Raw genomic sequence first — 26,027 nt, 5'->3', positions numbered from 1 at the left:
AAATCCGGTATTTTTTACTGATTCTACAGTATTTAATTGAACTTATGATACAATATGAAAAAAATATAGCATTAAATTAGAAAGGAATGCAGAAGCACTCTCACCAGTGGTCTAAGACTTTTTGACCCCACTGTACACTCACCTGCCACTTTATTAGGCACACCTTGCTAGTAAAAGACTGGACCCCCTTTTGCCTTCAGAACTGTCTTAATTGTTCGTGTCAGACTTTCAACAAGGTGTTGGAAACGTTCCTCAGAGATTCTGGTTGGTTATTTGAGTTCCTGTTGTCTTTCTATCATCTGGAACCAGTCTGCCCGTTCTCCTCTGACCTCTCACATCAACAAGGCATTTTCGTCCACACAACTGACGACTCACTGGATGTTTCCTCTTTTTCGGACCGTTCTCTGTGAACCCTAGAGATGGTTGAGCGTGAAAATCCCAGCAGATCAGCAGCTTCTGAAATACTCAGACCAGCCCGTCTGGCACCAACAACCACGCCACGTTCAAAGCCCCTTAAATCCCCTTTCTCCCCCGTTCTGATGCTCGGTCTGCACTTCAGCAAGTCGTCTTGACCACCTCTACATGTCTAAATGCAGCCGTGTGATTGGCTGATTAGCTAATTGCATTAACAAGCGACTGAACAGGTGCACCTAACAAAGTGGCCGGTGAGCATATATGCAGTACACAAATAAGCTCGGTCACTTAATGAGAGGGTGGGGTTGTGGCACCTTTCTGGTGGGTCAAACATCCTCAGAGTCTGCATATTAACCATCTCCTAGATAGTTGCACAATCCCCCCCCCCCCATCTCCAAATGTAGGCGATCAGCCAAGACATTTTTAGTGTCTAGAGCTGGTTTCTTTATCGCTGCCTAGTTCTGGAGTTACAGTTCTAATGTAGTTAACAAGTAACAGAAGCTTAGTCACTGCATATCTAAATCAGGACACACGTTACCTCAAACCACTTCAAACTGTTAAGAAATCTCAAATGCACACCGTTTCTGACCCTGACAGCTAAACAGAGGAGAGGCCTGAATTTTGTTTGGTCATTTTTGCAGAGAGCATCCAGTTAGAGGGTGTTATAAGGGGTGGGCAATAGAGCAAAAATATTACATCGCAATACTTTTTTTTTTTTTTTTTAAACCTGTCATGTCTGGCCATTTTTTATTTACTTATTTTATTTGTTTTTTCTCTTTCTTTTTTATTTATTTATTTATTTCTATTTATTTATTTACTTATTTAATTATCATTATTATGATTTATTATTATTAGTATTATTATTATTATCTTTTTTTTTTTTTCCCTCTTTCCTCCCTTCTTCTCTTTCTTTCCTGTCCTCTTTTTTATTGCCTGTCAGGCCTGGCCAAACAAATAAAATACAAACTTTAACAAGAATAGGCTTTAGTAACCTATAGAGCTTTTTCTTGTGAAAACAAATAAGTTTGGTACATCAGTACATTCGGATTAGCATTCCGATACAAAATAGAAGCTGTTGTGGCACAAACAAATAAACTATGATTGAATGTTTTACAAACCGCACTAAATCCAATTAAACAGACTAGTTATGCAAGCAACATTGCTAGGCAGTGTTTTTAAAGTACTGACAATATCCACATATCGCTCGGCAAAGTGCACTGTGGCATAATTTATCAGAGTAATGAAACAATATTTTTTAAGTGATACTTTTTTGATCCCACAAACTGGGAAATTGCATCTCTGCATTTAACCCATCCGTGAAGTGAAACACCACATACACACTAGTGAATACACACACACACACACACACTAGGGGGCAGTGAGCACACTTGCCCGGAGCGGTGGGCAGCCCTATCCACGGCGCCTGGGGAGCAATTGGGGGTTAGGTGTCTTGCTCAAGGACCCCTCAGTCATGGACTGTTGGTGCTGGGGATCGAACCGGCAACCTTCTGGTCACGGGGCCAGTTCCCCAACCTCCAGCCCACGACTCCCCCCAAAGGCCACGACTGCCCCCAATATGGTCATATTGCTCAGTCCTAGGGTGCAAGCTTCCATTACTTATTAGCTACACTTGCATTCAGCGCAAAAGACGGCTTCAACACCAAGCTGATTAATTAGGGATGAGGGGGAAAATGATATTTCGCTCTAGCATCACTTTAACAGAGAACTGGAACTGGTGTCCTTGTTATGTGCTGGAGACTCTAATCGGGCTCTGTTGAGTCTACAGTAGCCGTATTCGATAGTGGTTTTGATCTGGGTGTGGCGCTGCAGAGTACGCAGTTGGCTACCACCCATGCACAGGATTTTTTTAATCCACTGCCAGAGTACTGAGGCCCACAGGCCAGGGCCTGCACTTTCTGCTGTATCAGGACTTTGTGTGCATTCTCTCCCTCTTTCTCTACCCCTGACAAACGCCCTCTCTACCCCTGCAGCACAGCAGTACAGTGGGACAGGAATCAGAGTAAGAGCACAGGAAACAACAACAATACTGTTGGAATGACCCGAAGACAATGGAAAGCAAAACACCAAATGTCAGGGAAGAAAGAATAGAGGAAGAGAGCGGGTGGCGTGTGAAGAATGGCTGAATTTGGTGAGACCACTGTTCAGAATCAATCTAATGTTCTCAGATTAGGGCTGTAACAAGTAAACGGATTTTAAAAACTATTTTTAGAGCTCTAGAATGCTCTGTTTACAAGATTAGGGGTGAGTAATGTAAGTGATACCTTTTTTTTATCCCACCAACGGGGAAATTCCACCTCCACATTTAAGTGAAACATTACATGCACACACACACACACACACACACTAGGGGGCAGTGAGCACACTTGCCCGGAGCGGTGGGCAGCCCAATCCACGGCGCCCGGGAAGCAGTTGGGGGTTAGGTGCCTTGTTCAGGGACCCCTCAGTCATGGACTGTCGGCACTGGGGACTGAACCAGCAACCTTCCGGTCACAGGGCCAGTTCCCTGACCTCCAGCCCACGACTGCCCCAATATGTTACTGTCATCATGATAAACTGCATCACAATATCAATAGTTCATCTAGAACACTAAACAACCACACGTATTACGAAAAGCTCGACACGTGTACTTTTAAAAATCTCTAAAACAGTGATGTGTTGAAATGAAAATCCCTGACCAGAACTAAAGCTTAGGACACACTCAGCTGGACACCAGAACTGACCACCAAGACTGATTCTTTAGTCCATAATTTGCTGTTTAATTTATATGTTTGAATTAACTTAATAACACTGACCATGCTTCGATGGGAAAGAGAAATGAGAGCATAAGAGGAGTAATTTAAATGTGAAAAACCTGCTACGCAATATTAAATAAGTCGTAAAATGATGAAAACTGTATTCCTTGATTGTTTTGACTGGCTGTAGAGCTCCCACCTAGCAGCCTGAGGTTTCTCCAGCAGGGGCCGCTATAAGCGCGCAAACTTCTGACGAACAGGTTTGCAGTAACAGCAGTCAAGACGAAAGGTTAAAAGTTCATCACCACACAATACGACGTTACTCGGTAATATTTACGTGTTTTATATTAAACAACCTCATTAAATCAGTTAATGCTAAAAAGCATGCAAGCTAAAGACGGTAGTAAATGCTGCCGCAGCGGAACGAGTGTCCACTGTTGAACTGCTGTAAAACTGAACGTGTGGCTGCTGATCAGCGCAAGAGAGCAAAGGAACAAACAGTGAGCGCCTTTACCTGAAATTAATAATCTGATCAAATCAAAAATCTGAACTTAATAATCATGATAATCAAATTACTGCAGTTATCTGATTATCCTAACGGTCACGTGAACAGCATCCCCCGATTTCTTCGATCGGAGGAAGGACTTTTGACCAGAAAATTTTGGGAACCATAATTTGCAGTAACAGTGGTGTACAATAACCCCATAACCCACAAAATAATAAGTGACTGGACGTCGGCCCATGAAGCCATTATCGTGTTATATGCATTCGTTTTCCCCAATTGTCCGATTTTTCCTCCTGCTCCTTTTTCGCCCGTTAATAAACCTGAGATAAACCTGAGATAAACCAGAGATAAACCTGAGATAAATCTGAGATAAACCTGCGATAAACCTGAGATAAATCTGAGATAAACCTGAGATAAATCTGAGATAAACCTGAGATAAACCTGCGATAAACCTGAGATAAATCTGAGATAAACCTGAGATAAACCTGAGATAAACCTGCGATAAACCTGCGATAAACCTGAGATAAACCTGAGATAGATCTGAGATAGATCTGAGATAAACCTGCGATAAATCTGAGATAAACCTGAGATAAACCTGCGATAAACCTGCGACAAATCTGAGATAAACCTGCGATAAACCAGAGATAAATCTGACATAAATCTGAGATAAACCTGCGATAAACCTGAGATAAACCTGCGATAAACCTGCAACAAATCTGAGATAAATCTGAGATAAACCTGCGATAAACCTGAGATAAATCTGAGATAAATCTGAGATAAACCCGAGATAAACCTGCAATAAACCTGCGATAAACCTGCGATAAACCTGCAATAAACCTGCAATAAACCTGCGATAAACCTGCAATAAACCTGCGATAAACCTGCGATAAACCTGCAATAAACCCGAGATAAACCCGAGATAAACCCGAGATAAACCTGCAATAAACCTGCAATAAACCTGCAATAAACCTGAGATAAACCTGCGATAAACCTGCAATAAACCTGAGATAAACCTGCAATAAACCTGCAATAAACCTGCGATAAACCTGCGATAAACCTGCGATAAACCTCAGAAAGCTAAATATCATGCAACAAATCATATATGACGAAAACGCCTTTAAGTATAAAGATGTTACATTTCATCCGCATCACCCGTCCTTACATATGATGCATGAAGTCACAGCAGATGACCCAACAGGAAGAGTTGGGTGGGGGTGGCTTTTATGATTTTGTTCGGTCATAAAAGAAAACGGTCAATCATCACAGGGACAGAACTGTCACTGATATTGACGCAACGTCACAGCAAAAATAAAAACACAGAAAAAAAGCAGTCAGTCGATTAATTGAATAGTAGTAATCAATAACGTCTGCATAATCAAATAAGCTCTGCACATACATCATTTGCTAACTGTTACTACGATGTTCTTTATAATGACCGCAAAGAAGGACAGAACATCTCAATAAGCCTTCTGAATGTTCCTTATTGTGTGGTGGGCATCCTGACCAGCTACAGATGAATCAAAGTACTCCTGTAATCCAACAGAAGCTCATTATTTTGGTCAGAATAGTGACACATACTCAACTATATCATAATGCTTTTTCAATAATGTAAAATACTGCCAGGTGTTTTACAAACACATGTAATACACACAGAATATAATTGCAATGCTGGTTTTTACTAACAGCCTTAGATCTATTCGTTAGTTGCAGTCCGACCTCACACTACAAGAGAGACTGGGGCACAGCACAGATACAGGCCGAGGTTCTGGGACAGGGACATGGGAACGTGGCCTCTGAGGATAAGCTAAAACAGTGGGAGTACAGCGAGATACGGGTGTACTTGAGCGTAGAAATAGAACGGCCTAAATTAGCCTGGTGGCGTTTCGTACGAAACCTCTTGCAGCCAAATGAAAGTTGAACTGATGAGTAGTTTAGGCTGGTAAACACTGCAGGGACTGAACTGCAGGACACAATGCAACCGATTCGCAAGCCACTTCTATTCTGAACTGCGGCAGCGCAGCGGGAAGAAGTCCCTTCTGTCCACGAGGAATCCAAGGACTGTGAAGTTCGGCTGGCCGGATGCCGCTTTACTCAACCAGGGCCACAACAAAGATCCCCTGCCTGAAGCTCTTTCCCATAAACCCTGTGCTTTCTAACACCCAGCCCACAGGGCCAACCACACTCGTCTCATTACAGAGCACTTGGCCAACACCCTCTCATTTGACTAACATCACACCACAGAGGGCCCAGCAATGCACACACGGAGAGAAAGGAACAGGGATGCTACAGGAACAGGAGGAGACGTTTCCTTGAACAAAGCCAAGCGATAGCACTCACTGTAGATTAGAACAGAGACATGCTATGACTATATGGATATGTTCTGAAAAACAACCGTACTTCATTATCTGTACGCTGAAGGACGTCAAACACTAGTCTGGAGACGCACAATATAGCACTAGTTCAGTGTTATCCCAATATCAGCCTTCCCAACACTGATATCGCAGAAGAAATTTGCAAACGAGGCTCTAGTTTTATTCATTTTATTCTCGCGTGCAGTGAGAATCACTCTCAGCACTTCGCATTCACAGCGTATTTCGCCCACGGGTATACGCAGCACGGCCCTACGACCAGCTGCAAATGAAACCTGTAGAAACGCAGCAGTAAATCCACATAATGCTACATTCTCATTTCCCAAATCATCTGACTGAGCAGAAGTCAAAAAGCCAGACTCCGCTGGCCTGAGCCATGGCATTGTAGTGGACAGTGCTGACCAGGCCCAGTGACTGACAGAGCTTTCTTCTCACAGCCTGACCCAGTGACCGGCCCCAACAAAACACAACTGCGCATGCGTTGCATCAGACCAGCGGCGCTAATCCATGCCACTGTCCTAGTTGTGCGCAGCGGGAGTTGGATGTTTGTGTGCGTCTGGGCCGTTGCTGGCACAGCAAAGAAAACAAGTACAAATTCCACTGTTGTACACCTAATAATATGCAGAAAGGGGGGGGCAAGAGCCAAGCATTCAGCTGCAGTGTTTAAAACACTACTATCAGCCCACCAGCAGGGCAGTGCAATGCAGCTTGCTTTGCCTGACCTACTTTTCGCTGGCTGTCTCGGGATGGGGAGGGGGGCGGAGGACCCCCAGAGTGGTGGGAAGCTTGCATGCACAATGAGAAAGCTTTTTTTCTTCAGACTTCTGAATGCACTGTGTGGTTTGGCTATCTAGATATGAAACTCCGAATGAATGATTAACAGTGATGAGACTTTTTGCTTTTTAAAAACAAAGAAAAAAACAAAAACACAGCACTCGTGGCTTCACAGCACGTGGCCGTCTCACTCTCACCACTGCTTCCAATCCTCTAGGCAAACAGCACTCGGCACAATCTATAGGCATCCGAGACACGAGCCAGTAGGTTTTAAAGCTACGGCTCAGTCTCTAAAAACCTGCTTCTTCTAGGGAATTAAAAAGAGGGAACAAGCAACGGTCCTCGCTCATCATCCGTTCACTCCTTCAGAGGTCACGGTGTGATGCGTTTCACCAAGTTCAGATAGCCTGGCACCATGAGATGGCACAAATCCAAGACCTGGTACCAGATCTGGGTTGATTTCAGCAGGAAATGCTGGAGTGAATATTGGAGGGGGAATAAGAACAAATCTGATTCAATGCTGTAACTTATCTAGCCTGAAATAGCTCACACACACACACACACACACACACAGCATGATGTACCCTGTGTATTTCTTCATGGTGAATAACTTGCGTGTGGTAGCCTACTGATTGCATACTTTTAAATTTTACATACTTATTTTTAAAAGCTCACTTTAGAACCTGGTAAACAAATATACAATCTGTACTATAAAGTATCGCCAAATACAAAAGGTTTCAATACTGGTACTGCAAAAAAGGAAAAATGGTATCGTGCTCTCGCTACTCGGCGCACGTTCCTTTGGTGCTACTTTTAAACTGGAGGCATGCGTTGAAATGCAAAGCTTATAAGACCTTTGGCCGTTTCTGACAACTAGTGTCACTAAATAAGGCCTGACAGCTTCTGATAAAATCAGGGCGTGTTTGCGTGCGGGTGCCTGCGTTTGGCCGACCTCATGGACGCCAGTGACTAAAGGTTTGCCACACAAACATTAAGCAGGAAGAAATCAGGTCCCATTTCTCCGCAATAATTCCCTCCTCACATACAGAAAGAAGAATGACATAATACTGAGTCAACCCGAGTGCCACATCTACACCCAAGGGCCTTACTATATTTATACCCTAAAGGGGAATTCCACTGATTTTTCAAAATTGTTGCATAATATAGGATGTAAAACTCATTCACACTGGTTTGATGTCAAATGGTTCATTTGTAGAGAAACTTATTGGCTCCTACTCCCTTACAGTGGTGGTGTTAGGAACCAGGAGTCTTGACGTCTACAATACAAATATAGCCACTTTATCTGCTATTCAAACCACCAGTGAACCTGCACGTGTCTTCTTAGAATGTAATGCTGGGGGTGGTCAAATAATGGTCAGTGTGGAAAAGTTTTTTTTTTCCTCTGGGACCTATTCTACACCCTTCACGTATCCCTCCACAGTGAATGGGTTAATATAAATTGATTAAAATACGTTTCAGCTCAAAAACTATCATAAAACGGGTTCTCAAACGTCAGACAGACGTCTGGTTCCTACCAAGACCACTGTGAGCCATTCCGACTCTAAGTTTCTCTCCGACGGGGTATTTCACACCAGACCACCCTGAATGACTTTGTTGATGCGTCGTCCGTTTCAGTAGGCAGAAATTTTGAAAATCTGGTTGGCTTGCCCTTTAAGGGACTTGCTAAAAACGCTAAACACCGTTATTAAAGCGTGCGGGACCTCAGCTTCAGCCTGTGTTTATGAGGGAGGGTTCCGTGAAGAGGGGAACTTCAGACAATGCCTGGAAACTAACACAGTCGATCTCAGGCAGAGATTTCGACATAAATCCCTGCATGCAAAAATCCCTGGGCTGCTTTGTTGTTGATCAGTTTTTTCCGTTTTCCCGCGGGGGGAGAAAATCAGCTGAAGTGCCTCGCCGCACGAAACGGCTACATTAGCCACTCGTTCAGCTCCTCGCACGCGCCGCCGTCGGGTTAGTTAAGTTACATCAACTTGCATTAAAACCTCAGCGCCTTAGCTTTTGGGATTTGGCTCCTGATTCGTTGGAATTGCTCGTTTAGCTCCGTTTAGTGTGGAAAAGCGAGGCTAAACGTGCGCGTTCACATGAACTCGCCCACCGTGCCCCCCTCCCCCGGTACCTGGCTGCGCTCGAAGTTCTCCTTTTCCACTTCCAGGCTGTTCGCCCCTCCAGCGCGGCGACTCAGGACTTTGGGGATCGTGTTGGGGACCTGCTGGATGGAGCTCTTCACTCGGTCCATTTCGCAAACACGCAATAATAACAATAATAATAAAACTGCTAGGCAACCAGCTCGAGCAGTAATATTACCGCACACAAACAAGTGCGTGCGCGAAGTTTCCCGAGCTCTCGACGTCGCCGCAGGAGGTCATTTTCTGCGTCCGCCGCCCAAACTATCGCCCCATTCGCTGTCCGCTGCGAGTGAACGGGGCTCCGCGCATATTTTCCCTGAGCGCTAAATCACACCCAGCCCGAACAAAACACAGCAGCGCGTTTCCCAGCCCGGCGGGGGGCGGGGTGAGGGGCGGGGCCTGCGGGGGTTAGCTCCTCAGCCAGCCACACTCGCAGGCTCCGCCCGCCGCCGCCAGCGATTGGCTGAAAATCACATGTCCCCGCCCACCGGGATCTGACGAAGCGTTCGATTGGTCGGAGCGCGTTCCGATTTGTCCGCTCTTACAAACGTTTGAACAGACGGCAGCTGCAAATGCGTGGCTGCGTCCCAAACCACACGCGACTATACCAACCCACTTACTATACACACCTAAAAAGACGGTTCTTCAGGGATTCTGTACAAAAAGCGATGGCTCGGTTTTGAGTTCTATGTAGAACCATTTCACGCTTAAATGGTTCTTTGTGTGGTGAAATGGTTCTTCAGATTGGTGGAGAGTGTGTGCTCTTTTTGGAAATGGCTCTGTTTTGATCCAAAAGGGATCTTCTGCTGTTGCAAGCTTGATATTGTAACGGTAGCAAAGCTGCTATAGAGACCAGTTTCTGGGGGCTGTCGTGGGCTGGAGGTTAGGGAACCAGCCCTGTGACCAGAAGGTCACCGGTTCCATCCCCTCAGCTGACAGCCCATGGCTGAAGTGCCCTTGAGCAAGACACCTAACCCCCAACTGCTCCCTGGGTGCCGTGGATAGGGCTGCCCACCGCTCTGGACAAGTGTGCTCACTGCCCCCTAGTGTGTGTGTGTTCACTAGTGTGCATGTATGTGTAGCTCATATGAAACTAGGTAATGGTCGGAGATCACTGTGGTTTGCGGTAAGATATTAAGCGTGTCTATGTTAAGACCTGGTGTCAAAACTAAATCTAACGTATGACGACAGTCGTGTGGCGGCCCTGTTACATTTTGGGTAAAACCAACAGAGTCTAGGATTGAGGTAAATGCCTTTTTAATGGGTCGTCTACCTTCTCAAAGTGAATATTAAAATCTCCTACAATTATTACTTTATCGTTGCACACAGCCAGGTTTGCAGCGAAGTCACTAAATTCTTTTATAAACTCAGAGTCGCCCCCTGGTGGTCAGTAAATGTTAAATAATGAAAACGTCTTTTTTTTGTTACCGGATTTGTAACGTGAATAGAGAGGACCTCAAAGGAAGTGAAAGAGTCGCATTGTTTCTGACTGATATCGAGAGTATTTTGGTATATTATACAGACTCCACCTCCCTTGCCTGTTAGTCTCGGCCTATGTGCATAATTATAGCAGACGTGGCTTCATTTAAAGCTGAATATTCATCTGGTCTCACCCGTTTCAGTGAGACAGAAAAAGTCAAATTTATGATCACTTATAATTTCATTGATGACTGCTTTAGAGTTTCATGATCTTATATTAAGTAGTCCAAGTTTTAGATCTAAGGTGTTAGTGCCATCATCAGAACATGGATATATGTTGATTTAGGTTATTTAAACGGACTGATTGAGTTTTTCTATGATTAAATTTAGTTTTAATTCAGGGCAAAGACACAGTCTCAATAGAGTTGAACCTGGGTGACGCCTCAAGGTGGATCGCAGACGGTCGGTTTAGCCTGTCTGTCTGCGGCCTGGTCCCGGCTCTGGACTGTGAGCAGCTGTTTACACTAACTAAGAGACTATGAGCTATGATGCACAAAAGTAAGGCACCCTCCCGCGTGGGGTGGACACCATCCCTACCTATAAGACCCTTGAGGGCTTGCCCTCAAAACGCAACCAATTATCTATAAAGCCCACTTGATTTTCGGAATTAATTCTAATTCTGTTCTAAAAGTTTTCAAAAATGTTCTACACAGAACCTACACAACCCATCCCTCATCACAGTCTGAATCAGAGAAAGTGCTTTTTATCCAACACAGCAAGACAGTCGCATACAGAGCACCAGAAACCACTGCTGACCAACACTCAGCATAAAACTCACAGTCCCTGACACCAAATAACACAATAAACACATGCACGTAACTTCTCTGGGTGCCAGTTACACAGCCCCCCCTTCAAAGGTCATGTGGTCCCCAGCGACCTCTCAGCTCGAGCTAAATCCTTGGGTGTGCACACAGTCCTGCCAGAACAATCACCACAGGGCTCCGGCTGTGCTAGATTAATATACACAGTCGAGTATATTTGGATGCAGTCCGTGTGTCTCATTCAGGTCTGCTTGGTTCCCATCGTGCGGCCTCTGACCGTCGCACTGTCCTTTACAAACACATATTACTGGTTTTTGTTTTATGCTTATTTTATACGAAAAACTCACAACCTTTTAATAGTCTTTTATCATTTTTCAACATTCTTTTCTAATCTGTGTTCAAAGGGGAATGAGAAGGAAAGGCAGCAGCGCTGAAGGTGATTCAGCAGCGCACATAGAGCTGTGATTCAATTTCCATGCATTGCAAAATTCATTGCATGACACAGTCAGGCTGAGGTTACAAAGACTGGGTGAAGAGGTAGTTTGAGGTGACAGGCATCTTTAGCCTAATGTTTACAGCTATTCAGCACAAATATATACATTTGTCAGCAGAGACTACACTGTACAAACGGGATTGGAATGAATATGATCGGCTATGTCGTATATATAACGATGTGCAAAATGTTTAAATGAGTTAATGAATGTAAAATCAAATGATTCTTCTGTTAACTTAATACAAAAATATTAAAAAAGTTAATTAAAAGTTAGTGGTTATTTATTTATTTGTTTGTTTGTTTACTTTGGATTGAAAACCTGTGCCAATTCACGGTGTGGATAGTAGGTGAACAAAACAAAACAAATTAAATTGTTTTATTGTTTTATTGTTTCTTGCTCTAGGTCCCAGACACGACCACCAGCTGTTCATATTATGAAACAAAGTAAGCAAATAACAAATAAATCCACGTTCAATTGTTACTGCGACACAGAAAGTTATCTCCTGCATTGCGAAAGCAGCTCCCCCTGGTGGCAGGACAGGCGAGGTAGTGTTTAGCTGGTGAACGGTGCTGCCTCGAAAGGGAAGTGGTCACTATTTGTGGCTATTTTTTGCGTAACAGAAAGGTCTCCATCATGCTGCAAATAACAAATCCAGTTTGTAGATCCAGTCTGTCCTTTGTAGAAAAAGCAGCACAAATAGCTGCTCACCAGCAAAACCAGCATTTGTTGTGTTTAGGATGCTGGTATGCTGGTCAGCAAGCATGACCACGCTGAGAGGCCAGCTAAACCAGCACAGACCAGCATGGAATTCTTTTTTGTCGTGTCAAGCCAAACTTCTCCTACACCCAAGGCGGGTAAAGGAATTCTGGGACATGCGGGATAACACACAGTAGCGCTGGGAAAAGGAATTCGGTATTAGTAAAGCTATAATGTGATATTTTATATACGTTGGTTTAGTAAATTCAACCTCTAACTGGTTCCCCTGAAATCTATTTAGTAGCTTGTTAGGCTAATTCATGGTGTAATCATACCGTAAATACACATATGTTGTTTACCATAACCTTCCATCAAACTGCCCCGCTTCTGAGTTTTTATGACACCCTCATGTGAAAATCATCGAGGGAAAACGTTCCGTTCCAGAGAGCCTCTCTGATCCCGTGCTTCACTCTCCTGTGATGAGAGCTGCCATTCTGTGATTAGACCACAGAGGGCGCTGTGGCGCTTTTGTGCAAATTGTGTAAATGGTTAATTTTTTTTATGAAAAACTGAACTAATTTCTCAACACATAAAATCATTTAGCACTGATAGCTCGGGTTTCTCTCCATTCACGCACAAATCTTTCACCTTTTACTGAAGGAGGGGAATGTTGACGAGTTTTACGGTGGGGGCAGTCGTGGGCTGGAGGTTAGGGAACCAGCCTCGTGACCGGAAGGTCGCTGGTTTGATCCCCAGAGCCGCCAGCACATGACTGAAGTGTCCTTGAGCAAGACGCCTAACCCCCAACTGCTCCCTGGGTGCTGCAGATTGGGCTGCCTACCGCTCCAGGCAAGTGTGCTCACTGCCCCCTAGTGTGTGTGTTCTCACTAGTGTGTGTGTGGTGTTTCACTTCACTGATGGGTTCAATACAGAGGTGAAGTTTCCCCATTGTGTGATTAATAAGGGTCACTTAACCTCCCAAATAAATCCAGCCATAAGACTTTTAACAGCACTGTTGGTGCTTTCATGACGCCAGTGACCGCAAACTGCATACTGAGCCCATGAGCTGATCAGCTCGCCAGCCAATCAGCACTCGGTACCTGTAACGTTAAAGGAGAATCCCGCTGATTTTCAGTTGAGTCACTCTGAGTGGTTTGGTTTGAAACGGTTTAGAGAGACTCTGACTTCCTAACAGTGTGTGAAAGGAACCAGGGTGTATTTCACAGTCAGACAACTTAAGCCCAAAGATAAGAACGGTCCAATAAGATTGTCAACCTGCTCTCTTGCTGTTGGACAGGCTTTACCAGGGATGCTATAACGAGGAGACTGACCATTCGTTGAAATATGAATGTGAAACCAGAGAATTGTAGAGAGGAGAACTACCACTCTGCAATTTCTTCCGGTTGGACCCGAGTGAGTCCAACATGAATGGGTTTATATGGAGCACTTTAGCAAAATCATAGTTTATAAATGCTTAAACATCCATCCATCCATCATCGTTGACCGCTAGTCCAGACAGGGTCGTGGTAGCAGTTGGGAGAGCAGAGAATCCCAGATGACCCTGTTCCCCCGCAACTTCCTCCAGCACATTCCCGGGGACCCCAAGCCGCTCCCAGGCCAACTTGGAGACATAATCCCTCCAGCGGGTCCTAGGATGACCCCAGGGTCTTGTCCCGGTAGGCCGTGCCTGGAACACCCCCACTGGGAGGCGTCCAGGGGGCATCCAGATCATATGCCCGAACCACCTCAATGCGGAGGAGTAGCGGCTCTACTCTGAGCTCCTTCCGGATGACCGAGCTCCTCACTCTATCGCAGAGCGTGTAGCCCGCCACCCGATGAAGAGGCTCATTTCCGCCGCTTGTTTTCATGATCTCGTTCTTTCGGTCATTACCCACAGCTCATGACCACAGGTGAGGGTCAGGATGTAGACCGACCGGTAAACAGAGAGCTTCGCCTTTTGGCTCAACTCCCTCTTCACCACTACAGTCCGGTACAGTGACCGCATTACTGCTGCCGCCTGTCCCAGCCTGCGGCCGATCTCACCATCCATCTTCCCATCACTCGTGAACAAGACCCCGAGATACTTAAACTCCTCCACCTGGGGCAGGTCCTTTCCCCTTACCTGAAGTGGGCATGCGATCCTTTTCCGGGCCAAGACCATGGACTCAGACTTGGAGGTGCTGGTCCGCATACCAACTGCTTCACACTCAGCTGCAAACCGCTCCAGCGAGCGCTTAAACATTTCCGGAGCACAGAACAGCATGAAACATTTTAACCCCGCTGTTATATTTTTAGGAGCTTTTAAACTCGAGCCATGTAGGTCCATGACGTCAGTGAGCGCGAACAAACAATCATCATGCTCTAGCAGAACCAGAACCAGCCGGTTCCGAGACCCTGGGCCATCAGGCTGCTGAACAGCCAGTAGTGCTGGTGCATCGGTCGATAGGCCTGTCACTGCACCTCTGAGTCATGATGATCTCCATGGACAATCCACACCACATCCACATCTCATCAGACTCACTCTGATCCCACTGCACCTTCAATCCAGCAAATCTGTACTGTACGAAATCTACCCAGCTTATATAATCTGAAGGATTTCTATGTCAGTATTCTATCCTGAGTACCTGCATCTCATTAATTATCTACCTTAGACTCACTGCACATACGGAAGGTGTCCAACAGCACATTTCATAGATTTATTTCATAACTTATTACTGTACAGCTGTACATTGGAATAGTGCAATCCTAATGTATATTCAGAGTCGGTGTGGATATATTTATTTTTCTTCTTAGATATTTATATTTTAGGCTATGCTCCTAAGATTTTCACTCACCTTCCACCTGTGTAAATGTGATGTGACAATAAACGTGATTTGATTTGATTTGTAATGCCCACCTTCTGCTGCCCAAAACCCGTTTGCTGTAGAAAAAAAGAAATATATAGATAGGATTTCTCTGTTTTTTGTTTTTTTTTAGTGAAATACATCCTTCTACTTTCTAAATCTTTCTAAATTCTTGTAAATCTGAAAAAGAAAGTTTTCTTCAGGTTTTTTTTCCTCAAGCCTATTGCAAAACAATCAAAGTAAATAAGTAAATAAAAAGACATCAGGCAGCGCATTCATAACTATTTCATGAACTAACTTTCTCTGAGGGAGCTTTTAGAGGCAGACGTCTGGGTCCTGTCACCACCACTGTGAACAATGGTAGGAATTGGTAGGAACGATGACTTTTTACGTCTGAAGCATTTAATTAGAAAGAGTTCCCCTTTAACGTCCTGCTGCCCAAACCCTGTGTCCCATAGAGAAACTGTAAATACTGGTATTTTTGAAGATTGAAAAAAAATCCTACATGAAATACTCAAAAAATATTTGGCATTTTAGCTTTAGTTCTGTTCAAATTCTGATGAAAATGAAATGAAACTCACTTGTGTGCCCTCTAGTGTTCTGCAATGATGTTTTTTGGTGATATGAGAGGAATATGAAGAGACCATGCTTCCCATGAATTAGACCCAGAAGATCCGTCCCAAGTGTCGCATTTCAAGTCCTTCGGTCCTCATTTGTGCAGGACATTCATTCTCATTTTAGAGTTTAAACAGCACAAGGTGTACACAATAATTTGAATTTACAAACCATTTGTCACTGCATGCTATGAAATTAGACCTCTGCATTTAACCCAGCTGTGCAGTGAAACACCCACATACATGCACACTAGTGAACACACACACTAGGGGGCAGTGAGCAGACTTGCCCCGAGCAGTGGGCAGCCCTATCCACGGCTGCCAAGGGGATGGAACCGGCAACCTTCCGGTCACAGGGCTGGTTCCCTTGTTCACAGCTGCCTTGCCACAATGGCAGAGAAGACGATGTTAAGATGTGAGTTTGTTCATTAATTTAACTTTGAGCTGTGTGATGCTACTCATTACCTGGATTGAGTCACTGTGACTGTCCAAATTAGGTCATGTGAAAAATTAGAACATGCTTAGCCTCTACATCTCACAAGTCTGTCCCAAACGCACGCTTCTTAATCCAACACCCTTAACACTCTTGCCCTATCGCATGTTTTTAACGTGACACTTGGAGGAGGACCACAGGGCTTAGGGCACTTTTGAGACAGGCCTAAACACTACTGAATATAGCATATATCTTATTACAGGTGAAGGTATATAGATTATCTCTTAGAAATCTAAATCTTTTACTATAAAGTATTTTGCTAAGAATGTTTTTCTTGCACCCATAAATAACCTGTGGTGACCACTTGGGACCCTTCAGGCCTTGGGCCTGACAGAGAGCGACTCTTGCCAACGTCGTTAAGACGCATATGGGGGACGCTATATGTGTTGACTGAATGTCCCCAATGACGCAGTGCTGTGGTAAATTACCCGATAATGTGTCCTTGGTTATTATTATCCCATATAAAATGTAAGCTTGTAAACAGAGGAAGCCAAACGTACAGGATGTGCAAGAATTCAGAGTCAGGTTTCATTGGGCAGTCATGGGCTGGAGGTTAGGGATCTGGCCCTGTGACCGGAAGGTTGCCGGTTCGATCCCCAGGGCCGACAGTCCATGACTGAGGTATCCTTGAGCAAGACACCTAACCCCCGGGTGCTGTGGATAGGGCTGCCCACCGCTCTGGGCAAGTGTGCTCACTGCCCCCTAGTGTGTGCGTTCACTAGTGTGTATGTGGTGTTTCACTTCACGGATGGGTTAAATGCAGTGGTGGAATTTCCCCGGTTGTGGGATCAAAAAAGTATCGCATAATCATAATTAACATGTGTTAGGAATTTGTCTTGGTGTTTGGTCACAGCACGCCACATTAGTGTCCATATCTAAAATTGTGACGTTGCTTTGCTTCATATGCTCTAAGCTTGGCCTAATCTCATTTCACCCCTCACCCCTACCACTTAGCCCTACCCCTGAGTGGTGCGTGTTCACGTCTAGGGGTAGGATGCCCCAATTTGGCTTGAGATAGAGGGGTAGGGTGAAGCATTGGGCAGTCGTGGGCTGGAGGTTAGGGAACTGGCCCTGTAACCGGAAGGTTGCTGGTTCGATCCCCAGTGCTGACAGTCCGTGACTGAGGTCCTTGAGTGAGACACCTAACCCCCAACTGCTCCCCGGGCGCTGTGGATAGGGCTGCCCACCGCTCTGGGCAAGTGTGCTCACTGCCCCCTAGTGTGTGTGTTTCACTTCATGGATGGGTTAAATGCGGAGGTGGAATTTCCCCGTTTGTTGGATCAAAAAAGTATCACTTCACTTAACATGGCCCTCCAGACAGAGGTTTTTTAGAGGCACTCTCCAAACGGAGTGTTATGAGAAAAAAGCAAAAACAGCAAGACAAAAAACACACAACTGTGAGTATTTTCTCCATTAAAACGTTACGATAACCATTGTATTATCTTAGTTTAACATCATTTCAGTGTATTGTGGTCCTTTTCTTAATAACAAACATAGAAGTTGCTAGTAGTTTGCTGATGTCTTGGTAATTCGCTATCTAAATTTCTCGTTCCACCTTAAATGGTGCAGTAGTTACATTCTGGTGCCATTTAAGATGGAATACAAAAAGCTGACAAATAGCTGACTTCAGCTTTATATCACTGAAGAATTAGGGGTGGGTGAATAACCCCCCGTTTGAAGGCATATGATGCCCTAAATTTAGGCTAGCAGCCTGTTGATGAAGTAATGTTCCTTTTTATTTGAGTTCTGGCCCATTTTGTAGGGGAAGATTTCCACTCAGCCCCTTGCAAGTGACACTCGAAAACAAGGGTTATGAGTAAAAATAAGAAATGGGGTTGTGCCCTTGTGTGATCACAAATCTGAAGGACTTTTTTGGAACCGATCGAGATGTATAGCTAAATTTTTTATCAATTAATTGATCACAATAAAGGGCCTATGTAGTAAATAACCAAATGATCCTTTCTTTTTCTACATAGAGGTGAGTGTGCAGTTTCTAAACATTGTTAAAGTGTTAAAACGTACCATTTACTTCACAGTCCATACATGGACACTAAGCTGCAAAAGCCGAACAGAAAGAGAACAAACTTTTTTATACTATGTATAACTTTCAAAATGATTTATCTCAATCAAAATTATTATTATGAGTATTTGGAAAACACAAACAATGTAGAAGAATTGTATTTGAGTAGTAGTTTATAGGCCTAAATTGTTTTCCCATGAAAAATGACATAATAAATAGACTTTGTTTGAATACTTTGACTTTATTATGTTAAGACATGGCCTCTTCAGGGATGCTTTGCATAATAATCATGTGCAGCTGTCTTATGTATTTCAAGGGTTTGCGCTTTTCTATTCTGTGTCTAGATTTACAACAAACAAACAAACAAAAACAAAACAGCAGTTTATTCAGTACAGCAGAGGTGCGAACTGGAAAAAAAAAGATCTATGAGAGGACAAACAAATGACTGGCATGACTTTCAGGTCAACCTCGCTTAGCACCCGCTCCCAGCTCCCAGCAGCGCACTGTAAACACAGTGACCGCCCAGCTTCAGCTCGCTACGGCTGTCTCACCCCAGCAGTGCAGACATGAATGCTCATAGTGTTTGGAGGATGGATGGACAGGTGGGATGCTGTGTTCGTGTGCAGCAGAGTCAGTCAGTTGAACCACTTAACCAGGTAGCTGGAACAAATGAAAGGTTGCCTCAGGATGAAATCTAAGACTGATCGCAGTGCAGCAAGGTTAGCAGAGGGGCAGTGTTATCATTTTTCATCAGGAGTATCATTTTAATTTGCTCAGTTACATTTTCTCTGGTAACATCTTGGTGGATTTGTACATTCCTGAGTATTTTTAAAAGATATTATTTGTGCTTTATCTTCATAAACTACGTTTTACTCTGCTACATTTTAGTTAGTAATATATAATCCATACATCCATCCGTCCATCCATCCAACCATCCATCCATTTTCTAAGTCGCTTCTCCGTCAGGGTCACGGGGAGGTGCTGGAGCCTATCCCAGCAGTCTTCGGGCGGAAGGCAGGACACACCCTGGACAGGTCGCCAGTCCATCGCAGGGCAGATAGACAGACAGACACAGACAGTCACTCACACCCAGGGGCAATTCAGCACATCCAATCAACCTGACTGCATGTCTTTGGACTGTGGGAGGAAACCGGAGAACCCGGAGGAAACCCACGCAGACACGGGGAGAACATGCAAACTCCACACAGAGAGGACCCGGTCACCCCGTAATATATAATCACCTTTTTATTTTGTGTTTAAGTTCATTATTACCCTTTGCTGTTATTATTGTTTTGCTGCATTTACCTCATGCGTCTGTTTTGTTTTGGATATTTCTCACCAGAAATCATCTGAAGCTGAGAATCGGGTGAAACTCAGGTTGAATTTTTTTAGAATATAAATCTACGATTGTCAGACAGATGTTTATTTCACATGAAGTATTTATAATAATGCAGAAGAGCAGAATGTGCTTTAACGTGTAATACTGCAAGTCTCAGAGCCCTACAACGTTCAGCATACAGCATGTGGTAATAGAGTTTAGCGCTTATTCATAGTCACCTCATGTAATAACTCTCTGTGAGAGAGATTAGAGGCACGGAACTCGTCAAACGTCTGGTTCTTGTCAAGGAATTCTCCTTTAACACAGCTTTTAACAGATATCAGTGCTAAGCTCACACCTGCCTCAGCAGCAAATGATCATTTCTGTCACGTGTTGACTGAGGCGAGTCAGAGGATGAAGACAATAGAATTGTGAATTAGCTAATCAACTATGATGTTTTCAGTCCTTTCAAAGGAACATCCTCTCTTTAGGCCCCATCCCGTGTGGCGGCAGTCCGTATCGTTCTCCACCCTCAGCTGTGCTCTGATCCTGACACTTCTTTCACTGCACTGAACGTCATTGTCTGAACATCAGCTATGCATGTGAGGTATTTAAAGCCTTGTCACATTGCTCTGTGTACTAAACCCCCTGAGTCGAGTAAAATTATGTATACTGTACATTATATTCTACTCATAAAGGGAATATATAATGCTTTCCCTTTCATTTAGTGTGTTATGTAGCTTTTTTGTGCGTGCAAAATGCAAAGAAGCAAAGCTGAAAGCTCTCAGCTGCCTGAGGGCCGGAGTTAGTTGGAATTCCAGCCGTCTTCCGTTGTTACAAGACGATGTAATCCCATAACACAATCCTTATTGCCCACCTACCAGCGAGCTCGGCACACTCTCAGCCAACGCAGCGCATCACATCTACCAGAGGCCCTGCGTGGGCGGAACCGCTCAGTCAGAACCAAGTGAGAGAGCTGACTGATCAGAGCGTACTGGGCTCATCAGGAAGGAGGGGCTTAAAGACACAGGAGCTCTAATGGAGCGTTTCAGACAGAGGGTGGGTAGAGATTTACAGTTTGAGGAAAATGTGTTTCTGGAACACTGAAGCCTGTAAATATATTCTAGTGGACCAAAAAAATAAAACTATGAACACTGGAAATTAGCATCATAGGTCACCTTTAAACTCAGCCTGCTTGTGTATGCCGCTCCAGAAGTAATTTCAAATGTATTGTCTTAAAATTGATTTTTCAACTGATGCGTTTTCTTCATAACCCTGAGAACGAACAGGAAGAAGCGATGGGCTGTGAATCTGACAGTTTTCTCACTCACCACAAATTCATCTCTAAAAGGAGCGATTGGTAACATTAGTAGTGTGATCTCCGTGTGATATCAGTGTGGTGGTTAACACCTCTGCCTTCTACACTGTAGACTGGGGTTCAGTCCCCACCTGGGTAAACACCCTACACTATACCAATAAGGGTCCTTGGGCAAGACTCCCAACACCGCCTTCACCTCCCTGTGTAAAATGATCAAATTGTAAGTCACTCTGGATAAGAGCGTCTGCTAAATGCCAGAAATGTAAATGAAATGTAAATATCGGTAATGTTAGTGTTTGGGCATTATGGCATAGACATATGCACATTGTCATGTTTCCTGTGTCCACGTTTGTCCACATAAAATGACCACAGCTTGGCTTATCCTTTCCAGAAGGCAATAACCATTTCAGAATGGCAGCTGTTTGTATTTGTTTTCCTGTAATATTGAAAGAAATAGTAGTTTTATTCCACTTGGTTTCAACTATATTTTTATTTTCCGAGGCATACTTTAAATATTTTATTTATCCATCCCATCCATCCATCCATTATATTTTTTAATTTTATTAATTTTATATTTTATTTATTTTTATTAGTCATAATTATTTAATTTTCTGCCTTTAGACTTGTGGATGTACAATATTATTTAAAAAAAAACATAACAGCAAATAAACAATAACTGTAATCTATATGTTTTGAAAGCTATGTGGATTGCAGAATTTGAATGTAGAAGTACATTTTGAACAGATACACAAGGAAAAATAAAACTGTAAAATTGTGATTTTCCATACCCCTTTAAATGTATGTATATTATTATCAATATATTATATAATATTATATAATATATAATTATTATTATTATTATTATTATTATTATTATTATTATTATAAAAGTTGATACAATGATACCATTAAAAATTAAGCGACTGTAAACTAGTCATTGTAAAAAATGTGTTTTCATTAAGGGTTCATTACCACAATTCCCACATGAGCTCAGGAACACTTCGGAAAACCACTGTCAGTGAACTCAGTTCGTCGCTCCGTCTACAAGTGCAGGTTAAAACTCTGCCATGCAAAGCGAAGCCGCATATCAACACCACCCAGAAACGCCGCCGCCTTCTCTGGGCCGAGCTCATCTGAGATGGACTGACGCAGAGTGGAAAAGTGTCCTGTGGTCTGACGCGTCCACATTTCACACTGTTTCTGGAAATCATGGACGTCGTGTCCTCCGGACAAAGAGGAAAAGGACTGTCCGGATTGTTTTCAGCACAAAGTTCAAAAGCCAGCATCTCTGATGGTGTGGGGGGGTGTTAGTGCCCATGGCAGGGGTAACTGGCACATCTGTGAAGGCACCATTAATGCTGAAAGGTCCATACAGGTTTTGGAGCAACATCTGCTGCCATCCATGCAGCGTCTGTTTCAGGGACGTCCTGCTTATTTCAGCAAGACGATGCCGAGCCACATTCTGCACGTGTTACAACAGCGTGGCTTCGTAGTAAAAGAGTGCGGGTACTAGACTGACCTGCCTGCAGTCCAGACCGTCTCCCATTGAAAATGTGTGGCGCATTATGAAGCGCAGAATACGACAGCGGAGCCCCCCGGACTGCTGAGCAGCTGAAGCTGGACATCAAGCAGGAATGGGAAAGAATTCCACCTACAAAGCTTCAACAATCAGTGTCCTCAGTTCCCAAACGCTTATTGAGTGTTAAAGGAAAGGTGATGTAACACAGTGGGAAACACGCCCCTGTCCCAACTTCTCTGGAACGTGTTGCAGGCATCAAATTCAAAATGAGTGAATATTTGCAAAAAACAAAGTTTATCAGTTTGAACATTAAATATCTCGTCTTTGTAGTGTATTCAACTGAATATCAGTTGAAAAGGATTTGCAAATCATCGTATTCTGTTTTTATTTATGTTTTACACAACGTCCCAACTTCACTGGAATTGGGGTTGTATTGTGATTATTATTACTACTACTTTTATTGTTAAATTTGTTCTGAAATGCATCACTGTAGTTCGTACTAATGTATGTAATGTTCGTATGTTTATAAATTATTTATTAGAGTTTTTGCTATAAATAATGTTTTGTTTTAATATTCATTTCAAAATATTTAAAAGTAAAAAATGTATTTAAAAAATAAATATTATGCATCCTACATCTTGAGACATCTTGGGATGTTGTTATAGCCAAGAGATCTTAAGATCCGCGTCTACAGACATGTCTTAAAGACGTCTTCATTTATTAAGACATGCCTCAAGATGTGCTAAGACGTATTCGTATCGTGTCTTTAGACATGTCTTACGACATCCGAAGACATGGCAGTGACTGGGTGTGTAACTGGCTCATCACCTTGATTCATCAGTCTACTCAGTCTTTAGTAGGAACTTAAGCTTAATTGAGATCTTCTAAAAAGCATGTTTGCTACAAGTTGTGCACAGATTTCAAAATAGTTCATAAGAAAGAATTGATGGTGTTTCTTTGGAAAATTCCATCCATCCCTCCATCCATTTTCTAAGCCGCTTCTCGGTCAGGGTCGTGGGGGTGGGGGGGGGGTGCTGGAGCCTATCCCAGCAGTCTTCAGGTGGAAGGCAGGATACACCCTGGACAGGTCGCCAGTCCATCACAGGGCAGACAGACAGACACAGACAGTTCTTTGGAAAATTTTATGTTTTATTTAAGATAAGAGATAAGATAATCCTTTATTAGTCCCACAGCGGGGAAATTCACAATTTATTGGGTAGGTATTCTGAAATTATTGTCCTAAAAGGTAAAAGGTAACTGTATTCTGAATAATGCCTTTGTACTGCCTTTACTAAGGGTAACCTGGACTGAACACAGATACTTAAGTTCACTTAAGCTCAGTTTGTGTCCATATCGTTGTCGGTGGAGCTTCTAGCCAATGAGTATTAGGCACTGCTCTCATTAAGGCATCTCTCAGCTCATGTAGCCTTGAAGTGATAATGCCATAGTTCATCAGGACACAAATCTAACTGGCATGCCTTGTTCTGAGCCATGTATGTGATTGGTCTAGTGCCACACAATGTAGATGTAGCCACCTATACTGCCCACAGCAGAGTAGCCCAGCCCATTGACCACTGAAGTTATAAAGAATATTTCAGCCCAATGTGATGAAAATAACTGACAATGTCAAAAGTTGATGCATTATGCTTAAACTCGCAGCGTAAATATGACTAAACTGCATAAAAGTTGACTCTTCTGTGATCTGTGTGGTGGTACAGGGCTATCTATAGCCCGCATTCTCCAGCGTGGGTTGGTACCTTTGTCGGTTCGATCCCCAGAGCCGACAGCACATGACTGAGGTGTCCTTGAGCAAGACACCTAACCCCAAACTGCTGCCCGGGCGCTGCGGATTGGGCTGCCCACCGCTCCGGGCAAGTGTGCTCACTGCCCCCTAGTGTGTGTGTGTGTGTGTATTCACTAGTGTGTATGTGGTGTTTCACTTCATGGATGGGTTAAATGCAGAGGTGGTATTTCCCCGTTGTGGGACTAATAAGGGTCAATTAATCTTAATTTTAATCTTAATCTATAGGCTGGAGATGAATGGCTTGCCCTATGGAACAGCTCTCGACTAACTAGATCCCACACATTTTGAATAGCGACCATTGGGAATCATTTTAGTCTGAGGATTATTATGAGTTTACCTTGCCAGTCATGAGTGTAACCAGAATCATATTCAGAAGCACATAGGAAGCAGACAGAGGAGCACATTTATACACATGATCTATTTTTAAATGAAGCAAACTGCCTTGATAATATAAAAGCAAACGAAGGGAAATCTTTGGTTTAAATCACAACCCAGTCAGTTTAACATTAGATGAGAAGCAGTCGTGATCTACACAAGGTCAACTGCTCTCTGCTCAGTGGACGATGCTGGAATGTGGCGTATCAAGGCAACGCTGACAACCGAGAAATACCTGTAGAGCGGTTAACCTCGTCGTGACCCCTGCAGACTTCTCCGTCGTGTCTGTTTTATTTTTTATTTTAATAATTTTTATTTTTATTTTTATTTATAAGACACTCTCCGGTCATTCGCCAGCATACATCACTTCACTGATGAATACAAATAACAGTAATTATCAGACTCGCTCTAGTAACTGGATCAGCTGCCAGGTACCAAGAGTTTTTCCTGAACTGGGAAAATCTGCTTTTAGTTACAGCACCAGCTGGAATTCACTACAGGACGCACTAAAACTCGGCTCACTGGTGTCGCTCAGTCATTTTAAACTTTTAATATTGAACCATCTTCAGACAGCCTGTACCTGTTTACTTAATCTTATAACTTTTATTTTTTGTTTTAGTTCTTCTCTTAGTTACTTCTTTTATTTATTTATTTTTGTTTTTTCTTCTCTCATTTTATTTTTAATAGTGTTGTATCATTATTTTTTTATTTGTATTATTGTATTATTATTTTATTAATCTTTTATCTTCTTTTGATCTGATTCTCTTATCATTTAAACCTCAAGTTTTATTTTTATCTATTTTTATCTTTTATTCAGTTATTTTAAATGTTCTTTTAATTTAAAATGATTAAACGTAGTTATTATTTTCTTTGTCATGTCAATCCCTGTTTTTGTAAATGCTCGGCTACATTGAAAATGAGGGTTGCCCTCAATGTACTTCCGAGTCAAAATAAAAGTTGATGGATTGATTGATTGATTGATTGACTGTGGCACCTTAAAGAGGAAATTTTAAATCGTTTCATTTACGACTATTTCAACGCTCGACCTCACAAATAAAAACTCTAAATTCTTGGGTGTAGGCTCACTGGTGGTTTCGGTTAGGAAATAAAAGCGTTATGTTTGCGTCGTGGTACGTTCTGTGCGACCCCTGGTTCCTATCACCACCACTATAAAGAAATCAGGTACTTTGTTTACGTCTGAATTATCGCGTCATTTTTTTCCTACTTAACTACGTAAACCCGCACGCGTTATAAATGGGCCTCGCGGAGAAAACAAAAAGCGAGATGGGGATATTTGAAATCTCTGGCGACAATTTTCCCCAGACGTT

General features: G+C 43.2%; 1 protein-coding gene across 1 annotated transcript in view; it reads right to left on the bottom strand.

Moving 5' to 3' along the window:
- hip1 (huntingtin interacting protein 1) overlaps positions 1 to 9,297 on the bottom strand; it is a 49,450-nt gene extending 40,153 nt beyond the window's left edge. The window contains exon 1 of the mRNA XM_017724519.2: positions 8,956 to 9,297. Coding sequence (XP_017580008.1) covers positions 8,956 to 9,075 — 120 coding nt within the window. The 5' untranslated portion in view covers positions 9,076 to 9,297. The remainder of the gene's footprint in view (positions 1 to 8,955) is intronic.
- Positions 9,298 to 26,027: the final 16,730 nt, after the last annotated feature.

This window comes from Pygocentrus nattereri, chromosome 17 (genome assembly GCF_015220715.1).
Source record: "Pygocentrus nattereri isolate fPygNat1 chromosome 17, fPygNat1.pri, whole genome shotgun sequence".
Taxonomy (NCBI): domain Eukaryota; kingdom Metazoa; phylum Chordata; class Actinopteri; order Characiformes; family Serrasalmidae; genus Pygocentrus; species Pygocentrus nattereri.
Note: the sequence above shows the minus strand (reverse complement) of the source record. Positions and strands in the feature narration are given on the sequence as shown.